Source organism: Octopus bimaculoides, chromosome 24 (assembly GCF_046866305.1).
Source record: "Octopus bimaculoides isolate indiv1 chromosome 24, ASM4686630v1, whole genome shotgun sequence".
Classification (NCBI taxonomy): domain Eukaryota; kingdom Metazoa; phylum Mollusca; class Cephalopoda; order Octopoda; family Octopodidae; genus Octopus; species Octopus bimaculoides.
The window spans coordinates 33,392,710-33,413,018 of record NC_142951.1 but is presented as its reverse complement, the minus strand read 5'-3'; the positions used below and the strand labels follow the sequence as shown (position 1 = coordinate 33,413,018).

General features: G+C 37.7%; 1 protein-coding gene across 1 annotated transcript in view; it reads right to left on the bottom strand.

The window, feature by feature from the left end:
- Positions 1 to 11,376: 11,376 nt before the first annotated feature.
- Positions 11,377 to 20,309, bottom strand: part of LOC106876777 (uncharacterized) — a 30,054-nt gene continuing 21,121 nt past the window's right edge. The window contains exons 2-3 of the mRNA XM_014925484.3: positions 13,464 to 20,141; positions 11,377 to 12,835 (exon numbers count right to left, since the gene is read on the bottom strand). Coding sequence (XP_014780970.3) covers positions 12,112 to 12,835; positions 13,464 to 19,267 — 6,528 coding nt within the window. The 5' untranslated portion in view covers positions 19,268 to 20,141 and the 3' untranslated portion in view covers positions 11,377 to 12,111. The remainder of the gene's footprint in view (positions 12,836 to 13,463; positions 20,142 to 20,309) is intronic.

Here is a 20,309-nt window from a genome sequence, read left to right as displayed (position 1 = left end):
AAAGATAACCTGAGCTCGACGGATTTACCTCCCCCTGATAATTAAAATAGCACCTGCCGGGACCTTGCCTTTTTTCTTAAAAAAAAATATATATATATGTGCGTGTGTGTGTGGTTCCCTGCCCCGAAAGGTAGCGGTTGTAGTGTGTCTTTTTTTTTAACTTAGTTGTGTGTTACTTTATATGTATATATGAATACATATATATGAATAATATATGTATATATGAATATATATATGTATATATGATTATATATACATATATATACTCTTTTGCTTGTTTCAGTCATTTGACTGCAGCCATGCTGGAGCACCGCCTTTTAGTCGAGCTAATCGACCCCAGGACTTATTCTTTGGAAGCCTAGTACTTATCCTATCGGTCTCTTTTGCCGAACCGCTATGTTACGGGGACGTAAACACACCACCATCGGATGTCAAGCGATGGTGGGGGGGACAAACACAGACACACATACATATATATATATATATATATATATATACACATATACGACGGGCTTCTTTCAGTTTCCGTCTACCAAATCCACTCACAAGGCTTTGGTCGGCCCGAGGCTATAGTAGAAGACACTTGCCCAAGGTGCCACGTAGTGGGACTGAACCCGGAACCATGTGGTTTGTAAGCAAGCTACTTACCACACAGCCACTCCTATGCCTTCATTTTTTTTTTTTAAAGTAAATTACTATTTAAGTATGTAACTTGTAAAAATGAATTTTGGATGTAACAAAAATATAAAGCATAAATTATACTTCTCTCCATACACTTTCAATGATTCTCTAAATTGCTCCATTCACTTTTAGAGAAAAGCAAGGGTTGGCAAGGTTCATAAATTCAAAAGACTTTCTTAAAACAATTCCAGGGTTCGGACATAGCTGTGTGGTTTAGAAGATTGCTTCCCAACTATATACTTTTGGGTTCAGTTCCAGTGCATGGTACCCTTGACAAGTGTCTTCTATTATAGCCTTGGGCCAAACAAAGGCTTGTGAGTGGATTTCGTCATCATCATCATCATCATTTAACATCTGTTGTCCATGCTGGCATGGGTTGGATGGTTTGACCAGGGCTGGTAAACTGGAAGGCTGCACCAGATGCCAGTCTGATTTGGCATGGTTTTCTATGGCTGGATGCTCTTCCTAACACCAACCTCTCTAAGAGTGTAAGGGGTGCTTTTACATGTCACTGGCATGGGTGCCATTTGCACGACACTGGTATCTACCATGACTGTGATTTTGCTCGGCTTGATGGGGCGTCTTCTCAAGCACGACATAATGCCAAAGGTCTCGGTCATTGCCTCCATGAGGACCAACACTCGAAAAGAACTCAACCACTTTGCCTTTCATCCTTTCAGGGTCGATTAAATAAGTACCAGTTACGCATTAGGGTCAATGTAATCGACTTAATCTCTTTGTCTGTCCTTGTTTGTCCCCTCCATGTTTAACCCCTTGTGGGCAATAAAGAAATAAGAAACTGAATGAAGCCCACCATGTATGTGTGTGTGAGTGTTTGTGTCTTTGTGTTTCTGTTTGCCCCTTGTCCCTAGCCACTGCTTGACAACTGGTGTTGGTGTGTTTACATCCCTGTAACTTAGAAAGTTGTGGTGGAAGAGTACAGCAGGGTTCGCCACCATCCCCTGTCGGAGCCTCATGAAACTTTAGGTGTTTTCGCTCAATAAACACTCACAACGCCCGGTCTGGGAATGTCAAACAATAACAAGAGGACAAACAGATCCATAAATACATAAACATCTATATATATATATATATATATATATATATATATATATATATACACACACACACACACACACACACGACGGTCTTCTTTCAGTTTCCGTCAACCAAATCCTCTCACAAAGTTTTGGTCAGCCGAAGAGATACTCGCCCAAGGTGTCACGCAGTGGGACTGAACCCGGAACCATGTGGTTGGGAAGCAAACTTCTTACCACATAGCTACACCTGCACTTATCTCTGGAAAATTCCATTTTGATAAAAGATATTCATTCAGCAAATTCCAGAAGGCAAAGAGTGCAAACAAATTCGGTGGAACATATTTGTGTAGGCATGTCACCCACCCCAACATGTACGTACGTACGTACGTATGTATGTATGTGTGTATGTTTCCACTAGCAAAGAGTGTCCCGGTTTTTACGTAAATGCATATCGTATCGATGTTGTTGTTGGCACGACGTCGAGGATTCCAGTCGATCCGATCAATGGAACAGCCTGCTCGTGAAATTAACGTGCAAGTGGCTGAGCACTCCACAGACACGTGTACCCTTAACGTAGTTCTCGGGGATATTCAGCGTGACAAGGCTGACCCTTTGAATTACAGGCACAACAGAAACAGGAAGTAAGAGTGAGACAAAGCTGTGGTGAAAGAGTACAGCAGGGTTCGCCACCATCCCCTGCCGGAGCCCCGTAGAGATTTAGGTGTTTTCGCTCAATAAACACTCACAACGGCCGGTCTGGGAATCGAAACCGCGATCTTATGACCGCGAGTCCGTAGCCCTAACCACTGGGCCATTGCGCCTCCACCGTATCGATGTAGTGGGACACGAAAGCTCACTTGGTGATATTTACATATGAAGGGAGATAACTTCGCCAGACCAAGAATAGCACAATGTATTCACCGTTTTGTTTACGCTCTTCTTTCTATTGGGTCTTTTCTGCCGTTTGACATACAAAGCGTGGTATTTTCTTTCCTATGTTTCTTTCTTTTGTGAAAAATTCTACACCGATGTTATAGTTTTTTGCATGGTGATCACGTAACTCTTGGCATCATGTACCGAATCGTGCTTTTCTTCTATGTGCCTTATATGTGTGTGAGAGAGAGAGAGAGAGAGTGAGAGAGAGAGAGAGAGAGAGAGAGAGATTCGTTGGCTCCCACTGCATGTTGAGGAAGGATTAGGTAATTTAGTAAATTTTATTCTACAATAACTTCGGGTTGTGAGTGAAATTTAGTGGACAGAAATCGTACACACGTATTATGCATATTTATACACACACACACACACACAGTAAACCAATAAGTGACCACCTATCATTAGATACCTGTAGCCAACGACGCTATTGTTCACCATTGCCGCTATATACATAAATAAATAAACAAACAAACATGCAGCTACTGTTTTGCTTTACTGCTTGTTCTGTATTCGTTCTCCCCGATCAACTTCAGTCTTTCTTTCACACGGCTCTCACATATCTGCGATGTATTCCACCCAACACATATACGTGTCTCTGTTTCCCTCAGCAGCAAGTAAGAATCAGCGTGCACGCCATCTCTCTCTTTCTCTATCTATCTATCTATCCATCGTTTCAGTCATTTGACTGCGGCCATGCTGGACCACCGTTTTTAGTCGAGCAACTCGACCCCAGGACTTATTCTTTGTAAGCCTGGTACTTATTCTATCGGTCTCTTTTGCCGAACCGCCAGGTTACGGGGACGTAAACACACCAGCATCGGTTGTCAAGCGATGTGGGGAGGACAAACACAGACACACAAACATATACACATACATACATACATATATATATATATATATAGTGTAGTATATTGCCACTTAAGTGTGGCTGACCCCTAGGGGTGGATGTTACTGTTGCTTTTAGCCCAGGACACAGTAGTGTGTCGATAAGCCAGCTGGAGGAGATGTCCTCCTGGGGCTAAAAGCAACAGTAACATCCACCCCTAGGGGTCAGCCACATTTAAGTGGCAATATACTACACTTTATCGTGCAGTTACTGTTAATACTTCATTTAGAGAATTAATATTGCTTATATATATATACATATACACGACCGGCTTCTTTCAGTTTCCGTCTACCAAATCCACTCACAAGGCTTTGGCCGGCCCAAGGCTATAGTAGAAGACACTTGCCCAAGGTGCCATGCAGTGGGACTGAACCCGGAACCATGTGGTTGGCAAGCAAGCTACTTACCACACAGCCACTCCTGCGCCTCGGTGGAATAATAATAAAATTAACTCCAGATACTGTTTTGTATGAAATTAAGTAAATCAAAAATGTATTTCTTGCTAGTTTATATTTCAGTCTGCTACGGAGCAAAAAAAAACACATTTTATGGAAGTATGAACTCATAGTCACATGGCCACATTCACCTACACAGGCATCAAAGTCAAATTAGGATGCGGGTGGGGGTGGGAAGGAGAATCACACAAACAGCAAAGGAAGGAGGATTGTCGATTTGGTGCAGCACCTGTGACATTCTTTGAACATATCTGTAATTAACTCAGTCACATGTCGGCACCCACTTATGTTAATGAGGGTGAAGCAACTATGAAGGAGAACAAAGTTGCCAGTCAATCAGAGTGCAGTATCTTAGGCAAGTATTTTCAACCAGTAGCCGCAAATCAATTAATCTTTTAGCATTTAATCCAGCCCAAATATTCTGCCCGTTTTATGTTAAAACTGACCAGATCCAGCCTCTCACACCTACCCTACAATGTCATTCTAAAAATATACGGACACACCATTGAAATCTCGAAGCTACAAGAGAATGCATGATTAATCCAAAACAATGTGATAATAATAATAATAATAATAATAATAATGTGATCCTTTCTACTATAGAAACATCATCATCATCCTCATCGTTGTTTAACGTCTGCTTTCCATGCTAGCATGGGTTGGACAATTTCACTGAGGACTGGCAAGCCAGAAGGCTGCACCAGGCTCCAATCTGATCTGGCAGAGTTTCTACAGCTGGATGCCCTTCCTAACGCCAACCACTCCGAGGCCTGAAATTTGAGGGTGGGGGACGAGTCGATCACATTGACCCCAGTACTTAACTGGTACTTAATGTATCGACCCTGAAAGGATGAAAGGCAAAGTTGACCTCAGCGGTGTTTGAACTCAGAACGTAGCAGCAGACGAAATACCGCCAAGTATTTTGGCCGGCGTGCTAATGGTTCTGCCAACTTACCACAATAACAATAATCATAATAATGGTTTCAAATTTTGGAACAAGGCTAGCAATTTTGGGTGGAGGGCAGGAGTCGATTACATCGACCCCAGTCTTCAACTGGTACTTATTTTATTGACCCCAAAGGGATGAAAAACAAAGTCAACCTTGACAGAAAAAAAAAAATGACAACACCAATGGTGGCACCAAACTTAAAGACTGCACTGCCTCACCTGTCTGGTTCTTTTGATAACCGTAACATATTGGTTGGCACCATTTAATCAGACCATTCCATCATTCCAGCTTTAAAAAAAGGCATGACAATAAAATTGTTTTTTTTTTAAAAGCGGAACAGAAATAAATAAACAAACAATAAAAGACAAGAGTTATTATTTGACTGAAATACACACAACTCCTGTGACACACGGCCTATGTGTATTTCATCGTTTATTTGTTCTCATTTCAGAGGTAGGGTGGGAGGGTGGTAGGATGGAGGTGAGAGGAGGGGAGAGAGTTTTTTTTTGTTTTTTTTTTTAATTAATTTTTTTTTTTTAAAGCTCTTCAATTAGAGATAAAGCAAATTATACATTACACCATAAACATGCGTCAGTATCCCGAAATTCATCGTTCTTCATCGCCATCATCATTATTTAAATTTTCATGTCCATTTCACCACCATTTCTTCATGGCTTGGACAAGTCTTTCCTGGCACAGTTTCTGGCCATTTGTTGCAATTCATTGGGGTTTTTTTTTTCTTTTTCATTCATTTAATTATCTTTTAAAATTTATATCATTATTAGTTATTTATTCGTCATTTCTTTCATGAAATTTTTCAGCTACTCTGAGATCAAATTTTTTTTTCATCATTTCTTCCTCTTTTGCACGATTCCTTCAACGTAGGATCGCTTGGCACTTCTTTAACCAACTGTCGGCCTTTGCATCATACGCATCACATACCCACATGCAAGCGCAGTCTTCTCTCTTGCACACTGATATTCAATCCCTCTAACACTCGCCTCAATTACATTCTGTCATTTCATACACATAAACCATACAAGCAAACTCACTTCCTGCCCTTAACAATACCAATGATTTCCTACATGGCGCTTAAGGCCACAAAATCTCAGGGAAGTTTTAGATCAGGCAAGGGCAATATTTTTAGAGAAGTGGGCCACATGAGACATGGCTCACCGTCAGGGGTGCCGCACTACTAAACAAAATATCCAAGGTAATTTTCCATTAGGTGTGCCATTCTTCAGTTAAGTGCCATGGATTGCAGTTCACCCACATGATTAACATTGATCCTAGTATATGACTGGTACTCTATTTTTATTGACCTCAAAATCATGAATGGCAACGTTGACCTTGAAATGTTTAAAAGATGCCAGTAGACACCACAAATGTTCTACTGATTCTGTCAATCAATCACCTTAATAATAATAATAATAATAATAATAATAATAATAATGACAATCCTTTCTACTATAAGCACAAGGCCTGTAATTTGTGGGGAGGGGGGCAATCGATCACATGGACCCCAGTACTTGACTGGTACTTAATCTATTGGCCCTGAAAGGATGAAAAGGCAAAGTCAACCTTGGTGGAATTTGAACCCAGAATGCAAAGATGGACGAAATGTCACAAAGCATTTTGCCCGGTGTGCTAACAATTCTGCCAGCTCACCGCCTGAATAATAATAATAATAATAATAATAGCTTCAGGGCTTAGTCAATTAAATCAGCCTAAACAATGATATCACTGCATACATAGATGCCAAAACAAATGCACTTGTCTGATATATATATATATATATATATATATATATATATATATATACATACATATATTATACACACACGCACACACATACATAGTCATCAAGCTAAAAAATATGCATATATCCAAAAACGTATAATGATGAAGATGATGTTGATGATGAGGATGATGATGATGATGATGATGACGACGACAACAATGATAGATCATGTATCATTTGCAATGATGTACGTAGCAGTTGTTCGGTCAACAGAACTAAAGTCATCGTACCGAGAGTACATGTGGCTGAGTATACCCGACACTTGCACTCTAGAATGTGATCCCCAGGTAGACATCTTGAACCACACAATTATACATACATATATATATAAATATATATACATTTATATATAAATATATATACATACATATATAAATATATATATATATATACATACATATATATATAAATATATATATACATACATATATAAATATACATACATACATACATACATATATAAATATACATACATACATACATACATATATAAATATATATACATATATACATAAATATATATACATACATATATAAATATATATACATACATACATACATATATATACATACATACATACATATATAAATATACATACATACATACATACATATATAAATATACATACATACATACATACATACATACATATATAAATATATATACATACATACATACATATATAAATATACATACATACATACATACATACATACATATATAAATATATATACATATATATATATATATATATATATATATATATATATGTATATTGTTTGTTTTCTTGTTTTTGAGGCCGTTTTTCCAAGTTAGTGAATATCACAAGTGACAAATGGTGATTTCTTTGTTGACAAATTGTCTGCAAGTTTTGTGTCTTTGAAAATATATGGAATAAAAGACTACTTGTTTCAAAAAAAAAGAAACCTCCTCCCCAAAGCATGAAAGACAAAGTCGATCTCAGTGGAATTTGAACCCAGAATAAGCATGAATGAAATGTCGCTAAGCATTTTGCCCAGCATGCAAACGATTGAGCTCACTGCCTTATGAGGAGACAGGAGACAGGTATATCACCTGTCATCTTCTACCCGTCTCAGTCATAAGATTGCAATCATGCTGGGGCACTGCCTTCGAGAATTCTAGAACCTGGTACTTATTCTATTGGTCTCTTTCACCAAAGTGCTAAGTCACAGGGAAATAAACAAACCAACACCAGTTGCCAAAGCATGGTGGGGGGCAAACACACACATATATACATATGACAGGTTTATTTCAGTTTCTTTCACAAGGCCTTGGTCGGCCTGAGGATATAGCAGAAAACATTTGTCCCAAGGTGTTGCACAGTGTGATTGAACCCGGAACTATGTGGTTGGGAAGCATTAGTAGAGATATGTGTTCATGGGTTATAGCAAAGCTATAAAAATCCCCATTAGAAAAGGACTTCGTCCTAGCAGCTTAATTATTTAATTTTTTAAATCCACCCAAGTTCACTTCTCAATCACTGATGCTCTCAAAGACAGGGGTCATCTTCCACAGCATTATAATCCCTGGGCAAATTAATGCACTGGATCCTGTAGTGTTCATTGACAGCAAGTACAGAGCTCAGAATCAGGTCTCTAGACCTGTGAGGGGTATCCCAGGTAACTACAAACGTGTGTCTATGCCCTTAAGATGACACTGCTCGAAGGAACGGTGTGAATGTCACATCTTCCTGTTTTGTTTTGACTATAAAAATCTGCAGTTTTTATCTCGGTTTAGAAGGTTAGAAAAAAAAAAAGGAAGGAAAAACGAGTTAATAGAAATGGTTTTTAATACCACTGATATTGTATTACGAAAATGAAAGTAAAGCGAACATGAAGTACATGGAGTACAACAGTGTACAAGTACGAGGCAGCAGAGACTCATCATATGAACAAAGTAATGCAATTCTATTATATATATATATATATATATATATATATATAATATAATATATATATATATATGTAATATAATATATATATATATATAATATAATATATATATATATATAATATAATATATATATATATATAATATAATATAAATATATATATATAATATAATATAAATATATATATATATATATATATATATATATATATACATTTATATACATATATATATATAATATATATATATATATATATATTTATATACATATATATATATAATATATATATATATATATATTTATATACATATATATATAATATATATATATATATATATATATATATTTATATATATATATATATAATATAATATATATATATATATATATATATATATATATATATATATATAATATAATATAATATAATATATACATACACACACACATATGTACATGTATGCATATATATATAGACATGTATATATGCACACATAGACACAAACATACAAAAATATATATATGCATATTATACACAGACACACATATACACAGACACATATATATATATATACATACATATACATGCATGTAAATAATTAAAAAAAAAACACACTGCTAATATGAACTCGTTTACAACATAAGTGATTAGTTGTAAAATACAATATAAAACAGCCAAAAAGCCCTATATAAGATTTTTGTAGGTTTCTTTCTTTTTTTTTTTGGTATTTTTTCTTAAAAGAGACAGTTTCCTGATATTAAATAGAGGAGAGATTAAATTACCCACTGGGTAGGCAGCTAGTCTTATCTTTGGTGCAAATTCATAACTTACTTATCGCAGCTGATCGGGAACTCATGATTTTTAAGCTGCTATCCAGTATGTTAGATATCCTCCCACTTTGTATGATTGACTGATTGGTCAGTTGGTGACTCTCATTTAGATAGGGAGGAAATGACAAAGAGGAGAGTGGTCACATAGACTGTCCTGATTTGGCAGTCTATGGCATGGAAGTAGCCAATCAAAAAACATGGTAAAGACATGCATGAATGAAACATGTCTGGTGTGTTAGCTACATGGTAATATAATATATTCCTGATAATTTTCCAACCATGGCCATCCCTATATATACATATAAACATATGTATATACAAATGTAATGATAATGAGAATGTGTACTCAACACTACATTTGGCAGATAAATATTTTCTCTATTTGTGGATAGACAATGTTACCAGAGGTTTCATGCGAAACATTACAATTATCAAGTGTTCCATAATTAATGATGCAACTATGGGTTACCACCTCTTATCAGTATATCATGTATTTCACTCCATATCACCAAACAACATTTCAAGTCTCGCAAAGTCTCTTGTAACCTTATGTGGCTGTATCCAAAAGGAAATGGATTACCAATATTTTAAGTGATAATTGTGATGCATTGCATGAAACTGATGGTAGAATTGTATATCCACAAATAAAGAATATACCTATATATATATATATATATATATATTGCTCAAGAGTTTTACAATTTTGGTACCTAAAACGCTTGGCTGGATAACAGACATTGAGCAATTGAACAAAAAAAAACTGCTATATGGTGGCCTAGTGGAACAATGTTCTTTGATTTACAGTTTTCTCTCCACCACCTTCTCATCTATGTTGGGTATATTAGAGACATGCACATCTAATACACCAGGACAATTACAGAAGATAGCTGCGTGACCCTCAGTTGCAAACAGAAAGCAAGAATACTAGCACTCCCAATACACCAGCCGCCAACCCAAATGGGTCGTACAACAATGATGAAAACAATAATGGTAATGTCACCATAAGTGCTGATGGGTTAGCATGTTTGCTTTCTATTCCCCCATTTGTCCAGTCAGTACAGGTCGGTTCCAAAAACATTTATGAACCCTCTGGATCGCTGGATTTTTTTTTTTTAAATTTGGATTTTTATCAAATAGAACCTCCAAACTCAGCACTTTAAGGCATTAATTTGGCTTTTTAGTGCTGAATACCACCCTCCCACAAATTCCTCTTCATTGTTTTATTTTCAGAACATTTAGGTATATATATATATATATATATATATATATATACAGACACACGCACACACACACATATATATACATATATATATATATATATATATATATATATATATATATATATATATACAGACACACGCACACACACACACATATATATACATATATATATATATATATATATATATATATATATATATATATACAGACACACACATATATATATACACGCACACACATATACATACATACACACACACTCATATATATATATATACACACAATATGTATATATAAAACGATAATTGTCAAAATAAATGACAATCAAATCGAAATACAGTCACTGTAGGAAATCTGTTGAATCACTGATAATTAAACTTCGAAAAAAAAAAAAAAAAAAGAAAAATTATATTTTTTAAAGCAAGATGATTTGATTTTTTTAAACCAGTTTCAAATAATATCACGAGTTTTCCTCTCATCACTTTGAACTAAAAAAAAAAAAAAAAAAGAGCACGGTTGAGAGAGAATATATAAATAAAAATAAAATAAATAAAGTCATAAATAAAGTTTACAAAAAAAAAGAAAGAAAAAAAAGAAAATTGTGATATCTTACAATAGCAGCAAATTTCAATACACCCATCCAATTATTATTGTTTGTTTTTATAGTTTTCTTTGCTTTTTGTTTATTTTTGATGTAGGTTCTGAGATTCTCACACTCATACAACTACCGCCACCTATCCCAACAACAACAAACACACGCACACATACATACATACATACACTGCTACATATAGTTGTTGGTTATTTAAAGAGAAAAAAAAAATTTTTTTTTTCTCCTTTTCTTTTCTTTCCTGTTCTTTGGTAACATTTACAAAATAAAAAAAAAAAAAACATGATATCTGTCTATGATGTGGTGGTGGTGGTGGTCATCGTGTGAGTGTTGGGAAGGAGGGAGGGAGGGAGGGAGGGAGGGTGAACGTTGAAATTTTAATCCATTTATATAAAAAAAAAATTTTTTTAATTGGACAGAAGTTAATTATTAGGTTTTGTTCATGTTAATGAAAAGAAAAAAAAATTTTAATTCATGAACATACATACACACACACACACACACACACACATCCATACATATATAGTCCCTTCTCAAAGAAAAATCTTTTCTCTTCTTTCCAAATATTCTGTTCGTTTGAGCAAGAAAACTTGTAAATTGATAACAATATTCATAATTTGAAGGGAGACGAGGTCAATGATGGGATAGATAAGGAAAAAGGGGCAAATTAAAGCCACAAAAAGAAACGATACATTTGATATATGTGTGTATGTGTGCCTGTGTGTGTATATGTGTACACACATACACACACATATAAATATATATATATACATATACATATATATATATGCTTATGTGTAAAAATCAAAAATTTCAGGCTTATACGATGCAAAAATGTCTTGTAGTGTGACGTGAACGTTGAAAATGGTAGGCAGCAGAATTTTCGAGTTGGTGGTGGTGTTGTTGTTGTGGGAGTTGTTACTGCTGCTCCTGCTGTTGTTGTTGTTGTTGTTGTTGCTGTCGCTGTCGCTGCCGCCACTCTCTGGGAGGAGCTCTGGCTCTGGCTCCGGCCAAGCGGAAATCGAAGGATGATCGGAAGTGACAGCCGCGGCGGCGAGCTTTTTCTCGCCGCAGCCTTTCAGGTGCCGTTCGAATGCACTGAGCTGGTCAGTTTTGAAAGTACAGAAGGGGCAGCAGTACTTTAAGTAGTCTGTCCAGAGTGCAGACACAGCAGCGGTTGCCGATGCGGCGGTGAGGGTCAGGCTGGTGGGGCTTGAGGGCCACCACTCAGCAGTAGAAGCAGGAGGGGTAGAGTGGCCGTCGGAAGTGGTAACAGCAGCAGCAGCAGCAGCAGTAGTAGTAGTAGTAGTAGTAGTAGTAGTAGTAGCAGCAGCAGCAGCAGTAGTAGTATTGGCAGTAAGACCCATAGGAGAATAAACTGAAGACGTAAATATCTGGCAAGGTTTGATAATACTCTCCGGAATATCCATCAGAGATTCATGGCAGAGTACAACAATGTTGATGTTCTCTTTGGGAGCATTTTGGTGAGTGCGGATGTGGTTCTCCATAAATTCTCTGGAAATTTAAAAAAAAAAAAAATACACAATAAATAGAAAAAAGTAAGCAAAATTAAAACAGGTGGAGGGGGGTTTTGCGGGGGGGGGGAATGATGGAGAAGTGTCTGTGACCCTTTTAATGTCTCAACAACTTCTGTAAGGTCTTCTGGAACTAATGGGACTGAAATAGTTTATGTTGAGCCCAAACACCACCAGTCAATATCTGCATGAAATACATTAGCTGGAAGGGAATTCCAGGAGGTTGATGTTGCAAAGAAATAAGAGGGTAAAGACCCCCTTCGGTCATAAATGGCCATGAGATTGCACCTAGAAAGTTCCCCTCCGAGACACAACAGGCAAGGTTGTTTATGGAAACCAGCAGTCGCCCATGCATATCAGTCTCCCAATTTTCATGTCCCCAATGTTATCCTAAGGAAAGGCAAAGACTGATACCGGTATCTTTAGCAGGGTCCAACCCATTGCAAGTGTTCACACCCCTATTACAAGTATTTAGAACAGCTGTCCAGTTTTGAGAGTAACCTTCCTCCCTAACCAGACTTAGAGATCCTGCAAGGGGTCACAGGCACTGCCTACCTTCCTAATTAAAAGACAAAAGATATATAAAAAATAACAGGCTTTTCTCTTACCTTGGGTATGTTTTGAAGGAGCACAACGAGCACTGGTAAATTCGTCCATAGTGTTTAGTGACATGTTCAAAAAACAGCTTTTGGCTCACCAATTGTAGTGAACATATGGTGCAAGTGTAGAGAAGAGCCTGGTTTTTAATACAAGAAGTCTTTGAGTATAAGCTTCTATAATCAGTGGTCACGTAGATGTCAGTGAACTCAGAGCTAGTAGCAGTAGTAGTAGTAGTAGTAGTAGTATTCGTCGTCCGGTGTGGGTTACATACATCAGAGGGTGTTTGTTCATTCTTGATAGCCACATCAGCTGTGTCCGGTTTGACTGGATTATTTAGCAAAGAGTCCATAGGATCTGGCGGTCGGTGATTAGCTGTCGACGTGATGCAGCCATGCACTAACTGCGCATGCTTTGACATCTCCCCGTCAAACCAACTGGTGTAAGGACATTGTGAACATTTATTCACCTCTAGCTCTAAATGGTGCATTCGAATGTGGTCCATGACCTTGCGGTGACTTTTTGACCTGAGCTGACAGAATGGACATTTGAAAAGTTCAGAATCATCAAGTTGATACTTTATCATCCGGATGATCGACACCTGTTGTTGATCAGTGCAGCTATTTGAGACTTTCATTTGGTCGTCGTCATAACTCCAGCTGAAGATACAATCAACATCATCGTCATCATCTGTAAAACTGTCGCCAAGGAACATCGTAGGGGAATCCGTGTAACTCCTTTCTTCCTTGGTGCTCATCTCATTGTCAGTTACTGTCCTGAGCTGCTTTGGCATTAACTTCTTTTCAGCTGCCTGCCATTTATTTGCATTCGGTCTCGGCTTATTTGAACTCGCTTTCCTCTTCTTTGGCTGTTTTATGGCTTTGTAAGGATCTCTTTTCGGCTTCAGGTTTTTAGACTTTCGGTTTGCATTTGTAGCACCTCGTGGTTTGGCGGCAATAGGCACGATAATTTCTGGACGTCTGGTTTTCTGTCGGAAAATCTGGAAATTCTGACAAGGTAGTTCAGAGGGATTGGCAACCTTTTTCGGGTGCATTGAAAGAATGTGTTGTCGCGCTTCATCTTCGGTGGCCATGCTGGTAATGCAGAAATTGCAGAGGTAGGAACCATCATAAGTTTTGAATATATAGCGATTATAAATCTCCATATCAACTTTCTGTAATTCCGGCAATATCTCACCTGATCTCTGTGTCTGAGACTCTGTGCCATTCCCTGACGGAGCAGCCAGCTTCTCAGCCATATGAAATTCCCCATCTTGGAGGGTTTCACAAACCATATCATCATTCAAGTTTTCTAACAAATTTCTTTCATTAGCTTTGCTTTGAGCAGTTTTCTGTTTACGTCGTTTCGCTGGAACACGCTGGTTTTGCTTCGTGGCTGGACGCTTAACTGGACGTGAATAGTCCTGGTCTTCATTGTATGATAAATTCAAAGCCAAGGCGTCCTCGCTTCCTTCCTGAAAACCATCACCTTTGGCAGAATTCTTTCGAATATGCTTCAGGGTCATCGATTCCTCATTTGCATCTCTTGGACTAGATTGTTCGCTGGCATTCTTGGACTGAGTTTTAACCTTTCGACCCTTGGCAGGCTGATGTAAGTGTTTTTTAAGTAACTGTGATCTTTTGGAATTCTTGCGGGAAGACCCAGCGCTCTCCTCTTTGGATTTCAGTAAAATACCAACATTGGTTAATTCGTCGGAGTGCTCTTGCCACATGTGTTTCTTCACTTCGTCAGCAGACATGTTCACAGAATTGCAGAATACACAGCGATACAGTGTTGGCGGTGCAGATGGCACGGGGGAGGTGTTTTCTGACTTTCCATCAATCTTGGAGCTTTCTTGCTTCTCACCAGACAGTTTGGATCGAACGGAAGCAGTCAGATTCATTATTGGAGATTCTAAGTTACCTTCAACGCTTTTACCAAAAGCGCCGTGAATATAAGAAATATGTCTCAAGACGTTTGTCTGATATATGCTACAGTAAGAACAGACCTTACACTTGTAGAGATTCCCAGGCAGTTTTTCAATTTCTATAATTTTCATTTCACTTGGAACTTTAATGTTGTCTTCTTTCGATTTTGGCGACAAGGGAGGTATTTTCTCTTCGACTGTAGAAGACTGGGAAGCGGTCGTAGGAGAGAGGGGCATCTTTGGAGATTTTGCTTCTGTTGTATTATGAGCCTTGTGGTTTTTGTTGGCAAGACAAATGTTTATTTTCTTTTCCCAGTCTGGAATGCCAAGCCACTTGGCATACGGCTCACAGCTAGCATGATGCCTAATGCAGTGCCTCAGTATCTTACACTGCTGCAAATGGCGATAGAAACAGTAGCCGCATCGCCAGAAGTGAACGTTGAGATGATTTGAAAGCAGATGCCGATGCATATAAGACGGAAAATCAGAGGAATAATCACAGAGGTTGCATTCCTGAAGCATTCCTCTGACAGTGTAGAGTTGGGACAACTTAGAGGTTAAAACGGGGCCACCTAATTTGGAATATTCTTCTTTGTCGACATCACTTTCTGATTGTTTGTTCATGATAACTGCCTCGGATTCAACAGAGTATTGCATAAGAGCTGATGCATCTTTGCCATCAGATTCGGGAATTTCGTTCACAGAAATTTCTTTGGAACTTTCTGCTGTTTTCTCGGAATTCTCATTGGTCAAATTAACCAACTTATCTGCATTAATAGCAGCTGGTAATTCAGTTTCGGAATTAATTACTGGTACTGAGTCAGAATTTGAAGTTCTGGGCGCATCTTCAGCAGAGTTAGTATTGCCACTGGCAGCTGTTTCCGAATATTTGTCATATTTAGGTTTGTGAAATTCATATTTCCGTCTCGTATTTATACAAACAACCATGTTTTCATGCCGTTTGATGTGTCCATAGAAACCCATTACGCTCTGTGATTGATAGGAACACCGAGGGCAGTGGATGTATTCAGTGAAATGGTCCCCAACGCCAAACTTTATAATTTCCATTTCCTGCACTTTGTTAGGTGTTTCAGTTTTCAGTTCTTCTTTCTTTGAGGCACCAGATTCTTCAGGATCTGAGACATGCTGCTCCGTAGATGGCTTTTCAGGGGTTACTTCAGAGCTTTTACCTTCAGCTGGCACATTTTTCTGTTTGAAGAGTTCGTTGTTTGCTTGTTGCGATCGGCCCCAGCTACTACAGCGTTCCGAGGACACTTTCTTGACGGCATCACTGTCCAATTTTTCTATTGGCTCTATAGTCTGGATCAGTTTCTTATTATTGTCTTGCTGCACCCGGAATTTTCTGGATATGATTTCAGAAGGCTCGTCTATAAGAAGGATGCCAGACTTACGACCGAAATGTGTGCGTTCAATGTGTTGCCGAACAACAAGCTGAGATGACGATTTCATGTGACACGAGAGACACTGATGCAACGAGATAGGTTTGTTGTAATGCTCTCGATGGCTACGAAATATGTGGATTTTCATAGAATTAATCTTTTCAAAGCTCTCGGAGCAGTATGGACACATGAATTTGTACTTGTCATCCACAATATTATAAACAGAAGGCCGAAGAGCGCTGCGATTTTTTTTACCTCTCACACCCACAATTTTTTTCTTCTCTGGCATGAGCTTTTTGCTTGACGACTCAAGATTGCTTATGGGTAAATGCTTTCCATATGGCTGTTTCGGGACATTTTTCAACGCTTCCTTTACATGACAATGATTCAAAAACCCCTTTTTGCTGCTTGTTGCAAACGTGCACTCTTTGCACTCAAATTTCACCTCCTTGGGATTCACCATAGTTTTCAGGGGGAAGCAAACCTTCATGTGTGCGAGGAACACTTGTGCTTTGGTCGTACTGAAAACGCAGTCCGGACAATTGTACCAACGGCTAATAGTGTAATTACTCGACACACTACTAGATTCGTTATTGTTCATGTTGATGCTTTCGTCGTCGTCTGCATTGTAACTACTATTGTTTCGATTACTATCCAAGTTGTTGCCATTCATAATCCTATCAATATTCATGCTGTTACTAATAATTCTATCAACAGTAATATTATTACTTCTAACAATATCTTTTAAATTTTCAACGCTACTACTGCTAAGTGTTTCAACATCAACATCATCTTCTTCAATTTCACTGTCAACAATGTTATTATTATTATTATTATTATTATTATTACGACTATTATTATTGGTGGTAGCATTACGTCTTTTGCTTTTATTTTTAGTAATAGTAGTAATGGTAGTAATGTTAATATTATTATTATCATCATTATTGCTGTTATTACTGTTACCATTACTATTGATAGTTTCATTATTATTCAAAACGAATTTCTGCTTATTCAGCAGGCTGACATAGGTTGCTGTCATTTGGTGTTCTTTCTCCTGAGAGGGTAATGATAATGCTGATGATGATAATGATGACACAGTGGCTTCTACCTTGCTTCGGCAAAGAATCATGCTACCTGCGATCACCCGTTGAGACTCTCCAGGGTGCTCTATGGAAATGTGTCGAAGGATTTCGGTTTTGCTTTTCTCTTTCAAATGGCAATGAGGGCACTTCACCCAGGGCACAACAAAGTTATCTCCGATATGATCAAGGAATGCTCCAAGAGAGTTCAGATACGTCTGGCACCAGCGGCATTGGTAAGACGATAAATTGTCATGATTCTCCGAGTAGTGTGCTCGAAACTCTCGGATCATGTTGGTACCAAAATCACAACTTGGTACAGAGCACTGATGTAGGTAAACCTTTGACCGAGGAGCGGTTGTGTGCGACTGGATGTGCTGCTCATAGGAGAACTGGTCGGTAAGGATTGTGGGGCAATGCGGGTATGAAAAAAGATCTTCATTTTCCTGCTTCACCACTGAGAGATCAGGAACATTTTCCTGTAGACCTGGTTCAAAGTGTGGTGATTCATTTTCTAAATGACTAACACTGCATCTAGGGTCAGAATCCAATTCGCGCCACGTGGCATAGTCGGTGGCATCATAGTCTTCGTTGACTCTGACCTTAATGAAATCTGTGTAAGTGCCATCTTCTGTGTCTTCCTCTTTCGTGTCGTTTTCGTCGTCCCACATGTCAGCACTGAGCGAAAAGGCCGAGGTTATCGTCAGGCCAGGTAGGACTTCGGAACTTTCTGCACTTTCCGAATGTGTTGGAGACGTGTCCGCAAAACCAGTAGAGATGTCGTTAGTCCTTGCAGAAGAAGCAAAATCAGAAAAGCTTCTGACTCCTGCAAGTTTTACAGTAACTGAGGATTCCTGTAAACGATTCGGTGACGTCGGAGTCGTAACGACATCAATGTCGGAATCCTCATCATCCTCCTCATCTTCCTCCTCCACATCCACATCTTCATCATTATCATCATCATCTTTGTCATCAGTAGCAGCGGCAGTAGTGGCAAGAGAAAACTGACTACCATTATCTTGATTCTCCAGCATTTCAGAATCCTCCTGATCGGTTCCGTCGATTCTGAAATCATCAATGGAATCTTGCAAACTGTTGCAGCCATCCCTTCCGACGGGACCAATTGTACCGCAAGCCGTCTCTGAGACTTTCCCGCCAGTAATATGGAAAGTTTTGTAATGTCTCCCACTGGTAAAGTCATCTGTTGCCATGGTGGTGAACCCTGGATCACCAGACGGAGACTCTTTGTTCTTACTCTTAGCCAATGTTAGCTTCTCGGCCGAGTTGTTCTCCGACAAGAAACTGTTGCTGTTATTGTGTATCCGAACTGGCTCATTCTCTTCTGCATACTCATGCAGTGGAGAAAACTCCTGCTGCCTGTATTTCTCGACAGCTTTCTTTTTTAACATTTCATTGGATTTAATATTTTTCAACTCATAGAAAAAACATCATTATTATCGTTATTATTACTATTAATATTGGAAGAGGTAGTCATTTCACATAACTAGAAAGTGTGTTTATAAAATACATAGTTTCTACGATGCAAGCACACAAACTCAGCTTGATAGTTTAATGGGAGAACAGAAGTCCCTGTAACGCTAGCAAAATAAGAGAAAGACGGAGACATAAAAAGGGAATGATACAACATATTACTTTGGAATAGATGACGGTGGGGAGTGATGGATTAATGATTGGTGCATGGTTAATGGGCTAAAAATTCATTTGATAACATTGAGGAACTTTGTTACCAATATTTCGTTATGTTTCAAATGTGAACCAAAAATTTTTTTTCTTAATTATTATAATTCAAGCCAGATCACAGTTCTTGATGTCAACTGACTGAGATGAAGCAGAGGCTTTTTAATATAACTTCAGAAAATAACGAAAAAAAAAAAAAAAAGCAAACTTAAATGTTTTTGCATAAGATAGCCAAAATAATGAAAAAAAATGCTGATTTCAGTGTTTGGATTTCTTTTCTTTTCTTTTTTTTAATTTTTGATTACAATACCTATCACTTTCTTTTTTTTTTTGTATGTGTGTGTGTTTTTATTTCTCTCTCTTTTTGTTTTTGTTTTTAATTCTTTAGATAAAAGTGAATGCTTTCTTGGAATTTGAAGATGATTTTCTGGAATATGTTGCAGCACTTTCTTCTTTGGTTCTAAGAAAAACAATTTAATTCCTTGTGATCCAGTATTGGAGGTATTTTTCCTGTTCTTTACTTCAATCTACATTTCTTCAGTAAAATAGCTTTTTCTGCTCTTGTTTTGAACCAAAATAGATTTCCTACAAAAGATTTTTTTTTTAAAATAAAAATTTAAAAAAATAAAAACATGAATTCATTTCTACACACACACATTATTAACAGGGTATAGAAAACATAAATAATATTTTTTGCTCTGTAAAATATATGATTGTTTTGGCAAACAACAGCCAGGATTACATAATGGTTGA